General features: G+C 43.8%; 1 protein-coding gene across 3 annotated transcripts in view; it reads left to right on the forward strand.

The window, feature by feature from the left end:
• The first annotated feature begins 1715 nt into the window (after positions 1-1715).
• RFT1 (RFT1 homolog (S. cerevisiae)) overlaps positions 1716-11794 on the forward strand; it is a 48228-nt gene continuing 38149 nt past the window's right edge. For all 3 annotated transcript variants that reach the window (XR_826299.1, XR_826298.1, XM_010851693.1), the window contains exons 1-5: positions 1716-1821; positions 5206-5291; positions 6996-7112; positions 8254-8443; positions 9455-9556. Coding sequence is in view for 1 of the 3 variants with exons in the window: in XM_010851693.1 (XP_010849995.1) it covers positions 1759-1821; positions 5206-5291; positions 6996-7112; positions 8254-8443; positions 9455-9556 (558 nt within the window). In the remaining 2 variants the exon portion in view is untranslated. The remainder of the gene's footprint in view (positions 1822-5205; positions 5292-6995; positions 7113-8253; positions 8444-9454; positions 9557-11794) is intronic.

Here is an 11794-nt window from a genome sequence, read left to right on the forward strand (position 1 = left end):
AGCCAGACATCCTGGAAAGTGAAGTCAAGTGGGCCTTAGGAAGCATCACTACAAACAAAGCTAGTGGAGGTGATGGAATTCCAGTTGAGCTCTTTCAAATCCTGAAAGATGATGCTGTGAAAGTGCTGCACTCAGTATGCCAGCAAATTTGGAAAACTCAGCAGTGGCCACAGGACTGGAAAAGGTCAGTTTTCATTCCAATCCCAAAGAAAGGCAATGCCAAAGAATGCTCAAACTACCACACAATTGCACTCATCTCACATGCTAGTAAAGTAATGCTCAAAATTCTCCAAGGCAGGCTTCAGCAGTACTTGAACTGTGAACTTCCAGATGTCCAAGCTGGTTTTAGAAAAGGCAGAGGAACCAGAGATCAAATGGCCAACCTCTGCTGGATCATCGAAAAAGCAAGAGAGTTCCAGAAAAACATCTATTTCTGCTTTATTGACTATGCCAAAGCCTTTGACTGTGTGGATCACAATAAACTGTGGACAATTCTGAAAGAGATGGGAATACCAGACCACCTGATCTGCCTCTTGAGAAATTGTATGCAGGTCAGGAAGCAACAGTTAGAACTGGACATGGAACAACAGACTGGTTCCAAATAGGAAAAGGAGTAGGTCAAGGCTGTATATTGTCACCCTGCTTATTTAACTTATATGCAGAGTACATCATGAGAAACGCTGGGCTGGAAGAAACACAAGCTGGAATCAATATTGCCGGGAGAAATATCAATAACCTCAGATATGCAGATGACATCACCCTTATGGCAGAAAGTGAAGAGGAACTAAAAAGCCTCTTGATGAAAGTGAAAGAGAAGAGTGAAAAAGTTGGCTTAAAGCTCAACATTCAGAAAACGAAGATCATGGCATCCGGTCCCATCACTTCATGGCAAATAGATGGGGAAACAGTGGAAACAGTGTCAGACTTTCTTTTCTGGGGCTCCAAAATCACTGCAGATGGTGACTGCAGCCATGAAATTAAAAGACGCTTACTACTTGGAAGGAAAGCTATGACCAACCTAGATAGCATATTCAAAAACAGAGACATTACTTTGCCAACAAAGGACAGTCTAGTCAAGGCTATGGTTTTTCCAGTAGTCATGTATGGATGTGAGAGTTGGACTGTGAAGAAAGCTGAGTGCCGAAGAATTGATGCTTTTGAACTGTGGTGTTGGAGAAGACTCTTGAGAGTACCTTGGACTGCAAAGGAGATCCAACCAGTCCATTCTAAAGGAGATCGGTCCTGGGTGTTCTTTGGAAGGAATGATGTTAAAGCTGAAACTCCAGTACTTTGGCCACCTCATGCGAAGAGTTGACTCATTGGAAAAGACTCTGATGCTGGGAGGGATTGGGGGCAGGAGGAGAAGGGGACGACAGAGGATGAGATGGCTGGATGGCATCACCGACTCGATGGATGTGAGTCTGAGTGAACTCCGGGAGTTGGTGATGGACATGGAGGCCTGGCGTGCTGGGATTCATGGGGTCGCAAAGAGTCGGACACGACTGAGCGACTGAACTGAACTGAACTGAGGGATAGACACACAAACCACCCATTAACACAAACCTGAGCGGTGAGGCGGCGCAACTACACTGACGCAACCCCACTCCCGCCCCCTTAAAGGGCCAGATCTTCCAGTGCCCCTCCTCCGCCGTACGAAAGCTGCTAATCAGCGAGCGAGTCACTCGGTGACGCCATCTTCTCGAGACGAAGTGGGTTGTCGGCGGCGTTTCCTGATGACAGAGCCCGTGCGCTGAGGCTATGGGCAGCCGGGAGGTGCTGGGCCAGGCGGCTCGGTTGGCCTCCTCAGGTCTGCTCCTTCAGGTACTCTGGGGGACCGGCCCCAGCCCGTCTTGCAGCCGGGGTTCACGGGGAGGCCCTCGGGCCCTTGAGAGCCTATTCTGGCTTGGACACAGCTAATACGGAGGGGTTTGGCGAGAGGCGGTGGCGCCTGAGAGGGGACACCTGGGCCCAGAGCTGGGAGACTGCAGACAAATCACTTTCCCCTTTGAGCATTCTTTTTCCCATATGGCAGTAGGGGAGGGATGCCTTGGGTGCTCTAGAATATTTTTTTTTTAAGGCAGGGTTTTTTTGTTTGTTTGTTTGTTTATGTTTTTATCCATGTCCCACTCCTTACCTCAAACAATTTTTTTCAAACTTTGACCCCCACTGAGTTCAGAGAGACAGTATGGCATAGCTAAGAACAGGGACCTGGGTTTACACAGGCCTGATTTGGAATCTTGGTTCTATCATGTGCTTGCTGCATGACCCAAGACTCCTCCTCATAAAATGGGAGTAATAACAGTACCTAGGTCATAAGATTGCTGTGAGACTGGGTTGGGCTTATATGGATAATTGTTACTTAACACAGTAGTATGTTGACTATATCTTCCTTCCGGCAGTATGACCATGGACAGATCACTTACTCTTCTTGGCCCTAATCTTTATCATCTGTCAGATGTGATACATGCCAGTTGATCCAAATGTTGTCGTAAAGATTCTTTTAACCCTAGAACCTGGTCATTCTAAGTCATTTAGCCATGAAGTCAGGTCATTCATGTGTTTCATTTTTTCTCTGTCTTGCCCTTGAGCCTTTCAACCCTTACTCACAAAAGCCCTGAATCTACTCTCCGCCTTATTTTAGTGAGGCAGCTTTTCACGTGGAGGTTGAGAGAAAGAATCAGGCAGACCAGGGCTCACGTTAGGGCCTTGCCACTTGGCTAAGTGCCTGCCTTTGGTGAAAATCTCTTGACTTCTACAGTCATCAGTTTCTCATCTTAAATGAGAATGATAATGCAACCTCATAATGTCACTAGGCATATTGTAAATACTTACTAAATGTTAGCTGTTTTTATTATGGTAATACGAACTTTTAAAATGGTTATTGTAGGAGTGAAATGAGACGAGCTACGTAAGGCACGTAGAATTCCTTGCACAAATATGCACTTAGTTAGCTATTCATGTAACCCTAAATTATGTGAATCCCAAGTTACTTAGTTGTATTTCTTTTCTATTTCAGCACATTGTTAGCTGTTTGAATTCAGTACTTTATCCATAATGTTGATTCTTCAACCTTTGACGATATCTTACTACTGAGATTGGCTTCATAAAAAGAAAACAAGTCATAGCAGAAAAGCCACTAGCCTAGGAGTCTGATAGCCTTAGCCATAAGGTCAGGCTGGGTCATTTGCTTTTCGTGTGGCAAAACCCTTTGATCTGAGACTTACTTGCTTCCTGTGCATTTACCTGGTTGCTTTTAGGGTTCAGCTAATTAACAGGTGTGAAAGGGCTTTTTAGAAAAAACTATCAAGTCCTTTACAAAGTTAAATGAAGACTATGTTGCTAAGAAGGGCCACAATATGGAGCAAATATGGGGAATGTGAACAACCTTACAGCTTCATTAGCTCAAACCTTAACTTAAGCCAATTAAGTATGGATATGGCCTGAGACATTAAGTTTATTAGCAACAATAACTTTGAAGTTAACATAAATGTGTTTATGTGGTTATTTATTTTTTTGGTCACAGCATGTGGGATCTTAGTTCTCCAACCAAGGATGGAAGCCACATGCCTTGCACTGGTAGTGTTGCGTCTTAACCACTGGACCACCAAGGAAGTCTGTGTGTGTGTGTGTGTGTGTGTAATAGCCATAATGTTTAGGTTTTTTGGAGTGTTTTAATTCAATCTTGTGTGCTTTTTCAAATTACAGCGCAGGCACTTGAGGTACAGTAGTTTTGCAATTACACTCTATTCTGCAAGAATTTGAGAGTTTATTGCCTGTCTTCACTCTGAGCCAGCCATAGTGAAATTATTAATTCCTTTTATTGTATGCATTTTTCAAAAATGCTTTCACTTCTATGGTGTTGTTTGGTCCTTGTTATCAACTCTGTGAGACAGATAGCCTCATTTGATGGGGATGAAAATTGAGGCTTACAAAAATTCAAAGACAAGTTTAGCTAAATGGTGAGTTGAGATGCTGAGCTGAGAAAACTTTTTCTGTTAAGAGCTACATGAATTTGTTTCAAATCTCTAAAACTGAATACAGAATTTGGTGTCTTATGTATGTACCTGCATCTTTCTCAGGAGAGGCTACTGAGCTTTCCTGAGATTTTCTAAAGGTCATCTTGGACTCCATAAAGATTAACATTGTGATGTCTTGGCTTTGGAGACCTTGCTGCTTTGTGACACTTTGGGGACCATATTAGACTGCAGTGTCCCTTTTGGTCATACCTTTTCCCAGAGATATACTGTGGGAAATATCACTGTGGTCCATTGGCATACTTCAGTTGAATCTTCCAGATAATAACTGTTCATGTGTAACTCAGAGTGCTTGACACAGAAGTGATCTGTCATTTGCATCATTTGCACTGGAGTGCCCTTGAGTTGCACCTGTGGTGCTGCGAGGTTGCAGAGGGGGTGTCACTTAATGAGGCTTGCACCCCAGCCATTATCCTCATTTGGCAACCTCATTTAATCACAACCTGTTTTTCTCTGTCTCATGGGAAGAATTCTTTGTTCAGGTGGTTTTTTTGAATTGAGAGGCTTGAAAATCTTGGGGCATTTCCTTTTCCAATGGCATTAGCTAGACTGTTTTCCTTTTCCCTCTGTTTTATATTATTGCAGTTGTTTAAAAAATATTTCATCTCTCTGGAAAGTGGCGAATATTCAGTAAATGCATATAGCCTTTTCTGCTTCCTAATTGACAAAACTAAAGTTGAAAGAGATTCAACGTCAGTATCAGATCCTTAGGTATTACTAAGCAGAAAAGAAGGAGACATTAGACGCCATGATTCCTGCTAAGTCTGCTATATCATGCAGACTTCCACTTGCTAAGCGCATGCTCTTTCTAAATAGGTTGGAGAGAGGGCCATTGTGAAGCACTAACTAGAATTCCCTTTTTGCCCACTGGAGTGCCTGACTTTGAACCTGAAGAAATTCAGTGAATCTGTCACGGCTTCCCTCTTCTTATCAGTAAACTAGGGAGACTTCCAAGCACCTTGGGTTCTTTGACCATTGCACACGAGTGCCAAGAGACCCCAAGGAATGAGATTTCAGAAGCAGTACAGACCGCTTGAACATTTTAGAAAGAATCTCTCTGACAAAGCCTCTTATGTCATTACATTAAGAAGAACAGCCATCTTGTGTTCATTTCAGCAAAGTAAACCTTCCTAATATAGTTTATTCTTATGTATTTGTCTTTCTTTGGTAGGTGTTGTTTCGATTAATCACCTTTGTCTTGAATGCATTTATTCTTCGCTTCCTATCGAAGGAAATCGTTGGCATAGTGAATGTCAGGTAAGAAGGAGTGTACCCTGGCATTGTCCACAGCTCACATCCCAAGTTGGGTTTTCTTCAAACTGTACCTGTGTGTCACCCTCAGATTCTAGAAGCCTGGACCTTTACCGGAAGCAGAGTGTTTTAGCAGTGGGCAGAAGAGGAGCGTGCGGGGTTTGGGGGATGAGCGGGCAATGTTGCTTTTAATGGACCCATGGTGTGTTTTCCATTAGCTGCCTCCAAATGCACATTTCTCTGCCAGCTCTTCCGCTGTGCCTGCTCTTAGAACCCAGGAGAGGAGTGGGAGTAATTCACTGCAAACTCCAACTCAGGTATAATCCTGTGTTCTTGTCCTGCTGACAGCAAAGGAAGCAGGAGTTCTGCAGATCGTGAAGATGTGCTTTGTAATTGCAGGGCCAGAGCAGCCACCTTCCCTCCCTCCTTAGTGAATTTTATAATTGGAAAGTGGCAGTGGGATGAGAACTGAGTCCTTGTCATCAGTTCCTCAGAGGCTCTTAGAAAGCCAGCTTGCTTTGTCTTTTAGATTCTGTTTCTTCTACTCTCCTCCTGTCTGTTCATGGACACCCACACATATTCTGTCTTCACAAATGACACAAAAGTATATGAAGCGATGTGCGTGCTCAGTATAGCTCAGGTTCTCAGGTGTGTCTTCACATTCTGGTAAACAAGACAGTATGTTCCAGACAGCATTTTGCATCTATAATAATACTTCCTGAACATATGCTCTTGGTGCTGTTCTCGGAGCTTTAATGAATGCTCTCAAACTTTGGTGGGCAAAGGAATCCTCTGGTGAGCTTTGCACTAGGTGGGGCTGAGGAGGTGCCTGGGAACTGCACTTTGACAGTTTTTTCAGGTGATTTCGAAGTAGGGGCCATACTTTGAGAAATGCTGAGGTAAAAACAGGAAGGAAGAGGGCCAAGGTCTCTCATGTACTCAGACTTTAAAGCAGTTTGGGCCTCTGCCCAGCTGGCCTTCCCGATTGCCAGATCCCTGCACCGACAGCCCTTGTCTGGCCTGTCCACCTGCTTAAGTTACGGTTCAGTCTCATCTGGGCTGACGCACTGAGTTGCAGGATGGTCCTTGGGCAACCTCAGGTACCTTTGCCCTGGGCCGTCCCCACTCTGGCTTCATCCAGGTCACTGCCTGCTGAGGAAAGGGCACCATAGCTACTCTTTGCTAAGGTGCAGGAGGATCCACCTAGGTGCTGCCCTCCAGGAACGATGCAGACAGGCCTTGCTCCTCTGGGTTCCAGCAGCCCCAGTCATGGCTGCCAACCTCGTTGCCTGCATTGAGATTGTCCAGGAGAGCCTTAACTTCTTTCACAGGGGCCATTAGATCACCAGTGTCAGGGTGGCCAGGAGGCCCTCTGTGTGGGGTCATATCTTGTCCTTTTTTCCTCCTTATGGTCAGAGCCACACCTCTGCATAGGCACAAAGGCTGCAGCCTGGGGGGGCCGCTATGGCAGTTTCTCTCCTGGGCATAACTCTCTGTGGGCACACACTCATATGTCCCTTATTGGGTTCCTAACTCTGTTACTGTGTGGGTCCAATTAGTTGGGGAAGGGGCTTCTGTAAGAAGCCATTGCTCCTCCATATCACCACCAAGATAACTGAGACCTTTCCTCCTCCCGGTTGCTGGAAAATCCCCGAAGTTGTCTCTATGAAAAAACTACACATCCTATTGATTTCTGCTTTTCCTTGATAGGCTAACACTGCTTTACTCGACCACCATCTTCCTGGCCAGAGAGGCCTTCCGTAGAGCATGTCTGAGTGGGGCCACCCAGCGAGACTGGAGCCAGACTCTCAACCTCCTGTGGCTCACGTGAGTTGTGCTTTGGCCGCAGACAGTTTCACGGAGGCAAGTGTAGTAAGTGTGAGAAGTTAAACAGATTTCTTGCCTAAAGCTGAATAGTCTCCAGCTTGGGTTTTGCAATGGACTTCTGGGCCATTGGCATGGGGCAGGAAGTGGAGGACGTCTGTGTGAAGGAGCTTCCCTGGCTGTTTCTCTCAGGACAGTCAGGAGCCAGGAGAAGGCTTTGGGTGGGGGTTTCTATGCCACGTTTCTAGCCCCATTTCTACCCGCTTCAGCCTCAGAAACAACAGAGGTTGTTTCTGCTTTTTTGATTCCCACTGAGCCTGTGCCATCTTTTTTATTCCTAACCATTTCTCTTTACAGTGTTTTCTGATCTTTTAACAGCCACTTATTATTTTTTGAAAGCCTTTGAATTGTTTCTTTGTATCTTTCCTCTATTTTGTTTTGTTGATTTCACTTCTGAGCCTTTTAGACTATTCTTGAGGACCAAGTATATCAGCTAAAAATTGTAATGGCTCTTCTGCAGTTTAGATCCTGCCGGGAGGGCTGGTGGTTCAAGTGGTTTCCCAGTCCTTCCCTTGCATAACTCTTTATTACCTCATGGAGGTGACTGTTGTAAGGGCTGGTAGGTGATTAGTTTATTAGAGGAATGACTGTTAGCCACCCAGTCATGCTGAAGAGCCTTCTGGTCACACCTGAAGGGAGACTGTGCACTGGATTACCAGTTATTTGAAGTATAAGACCAGCTCTATACCATCCTTTAGTCATTCTAAGTGAAAACAGCAGGCGCTTCTGGGAGTTGTAAGTCAGTGTAACACAGTAGGTAGGAGCAGGCTTTGGAGTTAGGTCAGGATCGAGTCCTTCTTCTGCCCATGACTAGCCGTTTAATAAGACCTTGGCCGAACTACCCAGTGCCTGTCAGCCTTAGTTTCTTCATCTTTGAGTGGGGGTAATGACAGAGTAATATGTGAGGACTCAGAGAGATGAACGGGCTGAATCATAGTGCCTGGCATGTGGTAAGTGCCGGAATAAGTGATAGCTGTTTTTATCATGACTATATTTCTTTTCTGTTCAGTGTTACTATTTTAATATATATTTATTTTTATTGTTATATTTAGCATATTAAAAGACATTTTTTTCCCTTTTCTAGAGTCCCTTTGGGTGTGTTTTGGTCCTTGTTCCTGGGCTGGGTCTGGCTACAGTTGCTCGAAGTGCCTGATCCTCACGTTGTCCCCCACTATGGAACTGGAGTGGTGGTGTTTGGCTTCTCAGCAGTGGTGGAACTTCTGGGAGAGCCCTTCTGGGTCTTGGCACAAGCACACATGTTTGTCAAGCTCAAGGTCAGTGTGCTTTCTGCTGTGAATGAGAAATGAGAAGAATAAACGAAAGAGTGGTGTTTTAAAAATGTTTTTATAAGAGAGAATGCTCTTCAAATTTCCATGTAAAATATATTTGAAAAAAGGTAACATGATCAGTTTAGTTCATTCACTTGAGATTTGTCAGATGGGCTTGGTTGAAATTTAACTCTGCTGCACTATTAATGAAGAACAGGTTTGCTAATAGAGAAGTTACTAGTTTAAATAAGAATTTAAGAGGGCCATAGAGGTTTTCAGGTTTTCCTAGTGATTCTATTTAATTGTATAATAATATTAACTTTTCATCTTTTAAAGTGTATTATTTGATACATACAAAACATTTTAGTATATAGTATATAAATCTTAAAGATCCTTGAACCTACTACCCAACCCAAGAAATAGAGCAGTATTTTTTTTTTTTTTAATTAAAAAAATTTTTAATGTGGACCATTTTTAGTTTTGGGTAGCCATTCCCTTCTATAGGGTGTCTTCCCAAACCACTGATCAAACACAGGTCTCCTGCACTGCAGGCAGATTCTTTACTGTCTGAACCACCACCAGGGAAGCTATACATACAAAACAACATAGTATATAGCATATATATAAATCTTAAAGATCCATGAACCTACTACTCAACCCAAGAAATAGAGCAGTATTTTTTTTTAATTACAAAAATTTTTAATGTGGACCATTTTTAAAGTCTTTATTGAATTTGTTAAAGTTTTGCTTCTGTTTTATGTTTGGTTTTTTGGCCAAAAGGCATGTGGGATCTTAGCTCCCCTACTAGGGATCAAACCCACTGCATTGGAAGGTGAATCCTTAATCACTGAACTGCCAGGGAAGTCCCAAAGTAGAACATTATAAATACTGTGTCCAACCATATTACCCACCCACCCCTACCACCAGGGTAACCATTATCCAAGATTGTCTGGGATTCCTTTGCCTCTTTAGTTTTAATAATGTCTCTAAAGTATACCCTTCACTATGGGTTTGCAGGTGATTGCTGAGAGCCTGTCAGTAATCCTCAAGAGTGTCCTGACAGCCCTTCTTGTGCTGTGGTTGCCTCACTGGGGGCTGTACATTTTCTCTTTGGCCCAGGTAAGAGTTATGACTTTTAAATTAACTTCTGTATAATCTCTGTTTCTCCATCTGTTTTTTACTTCTTGTTCTTGTTACTGCATGGTTTACATTTGCAGTATTCATGCATGTGGAGAAGGCTGTAAGTTCTAGAAAGATGGTCTTGGCACTGCTTCTCCTCTGGCTGCCACGTCTGTCCAAGGCCACATGTCCCCACTGTGAGGGGAACATGAAAGCTTGTTCTCATACATGAAAGCTTCTTTAGATCTTCTGTGGGCAAGCCTGTATCAAACTGGTCTTTGATTGTCTGACAGTCTTCTGGAGGAGAAAAAAAAGCAGCAAGGGGGTGGGGTAGGAATCAAATTGTCTGTTATTTTCCCTGAATTTCAATCAATTGTTTTCAGAATAGCTGGAATCTCTGACAAGCCTCTTTTAAACTTAGATTGAAATCTCTCCTAATTCAGAGGGCGTGAATCAAGTCATAGGAGGTATGTTTTCAGTTTTAGCAGTTTTGGCTTCAATTCTATCCCATTCTCTAGTTCTAATTCATCTTTCTAGTTCTATTAAATATATAATTATTTGTTGTTGTTGTTGTTGAATTGTTTTTGTTGTTTAGTCACTAAGTCATGTCCCTGACTCTTTGTGACCCCATGGACTGTAGCCTGCCAGGCTCCTCTGTCCATGGAATTTTCCAGGCAAGAATACTGGAGTGGGTTGCTATTTCCTTCTCTGGGGGATCTTCAGGACCCAGAGATCGAACCCATATCTCCTGCTTGGCAGGTGGATTCTTTACCACTGAGACACCTGGGAAGCCCCCCATAGCTAGACTATAGGTGCTAATTTAAAAAATGAAACCTAAGATCAAATAGTTATCAGACCATCTCATAGTTGAAATTAATTTGTAATTTTTCTTAATATATTGGAAAGCAAGTTAAAATTCTTAGTAATGATTTATGTGAAAATGTTTTCCTGTGTCCTAGGCAAAAACTGCTGCTATTTCTGTGAAACATAGAAGAGCTAGATTTAAAATTGTAGATTAAGAATGAGAATTGCTTCCTAAAAGCAGCTTGCAACAATTGCATGTTTTAGAAATGTTACTTCTGATTATTTTGCCACAGTTTATTAGATCTAGAACTGCCATTCTCAATGTTCATCATTGTTTGTGATGTACTCTCCCTAATAGGATTGGAGGGTCATAGAGATGCCCAGTTATTGGTTGACTCTTCTTGGGAAAGGTACTTGCATTATGATTTTCTGATTGTTGTAGCTCCCACCCAGGGTACGTCATAGATCATAGGTCAGCTAGGCCAGTTCTGAGTTTGAGTTTTATTGGCATCCTTATCATAAGACTTGTGGAAGTTCTTCTCTGGGACATTGTCTCTCAGTCTCTGTGGGAGAGGTTGAAGAGCTAACAGCATCTCATATCAGCAGGGGAGCCCCACCTATGGCGCTGGGATTCCCCTTTCTCCAGCTTGCCTCCCGGTTCCTCCTGAAGCAGGTCCCTCAACCCTTGGCATCATGACTCAAATAAAAAGAGTCAGTCTAGAATGATAAAGCGGAGAAGGCAATGGCACCCCACTCCAGTACTCTTGCCTGGAAAATCCCATGGATGGAGGAGCCTGGAAGGCTGCAGTCCATGGGGTCGCTGAGAGTTGGACACGACTGAGCGACTTCACTTTCACTTTACTTTCATGCATTGGAGAAGGAAATGGCAACCCACTCCAGCGCTCTTGCCTGGAGAATCCCAGGGACGCGGGAGCCTGGTGGGCTGCTGTCTATAGGGTCGCACAGTGTTGGACACAACTGAAGCGACTTAGCCTAGCCAGCCAGAATGATAAAGAACTCTCACAATTCAATAACAAAAGACAAACCACCCAAGAAGTGGCTCAAGGACTTGAATAGATATTTCTCCAAAGAAGATATATAAATAAGCCCGTGAAAAGATGCTCAGCATCATTAGTCATTGCTGCTGCTGCTGCTAAGTCGCTTCAGTCATGTCCGACTCTGTGTGACCCCAGAGACCGCAGCCCACCAGGCTCCCCCGTCCCTGGGATTCTCCAGGCAAGAACACTGGAGTGGGTTGCCATTTCCTCCTCCAATGCATGAAAGTGAAAAGTGAAAGTGAAGTCGCTCAGTTGTGTCCGACTCCTAGCGACCCCATGGACTGCAGCCCACCAGGCCCTCGTCCATGGGATTTCCAGGCAAGAGTACTGGAGTGGGTTGCCGTTGCCTTCTCCATCATTAGTCATTAGGCAGATG

The sequence above is a fragment of the Bison bison genome, unplaced genomic scaffold (genome assembly GCF_000754665.1).
Source record: "Bison bison bison isolate TAMUID 2011002044 unplaced genomic scaffold, Bison_UMD1.0 scf7180017864304, whole genome shotgun sequence".
NCBI classification, from domain to species: domain Eukaryota; kingdom Metazoa; phylum Chordata; class Mammalia; order Artiodactyla; family Bovidae; genus Bison; species Bison bison.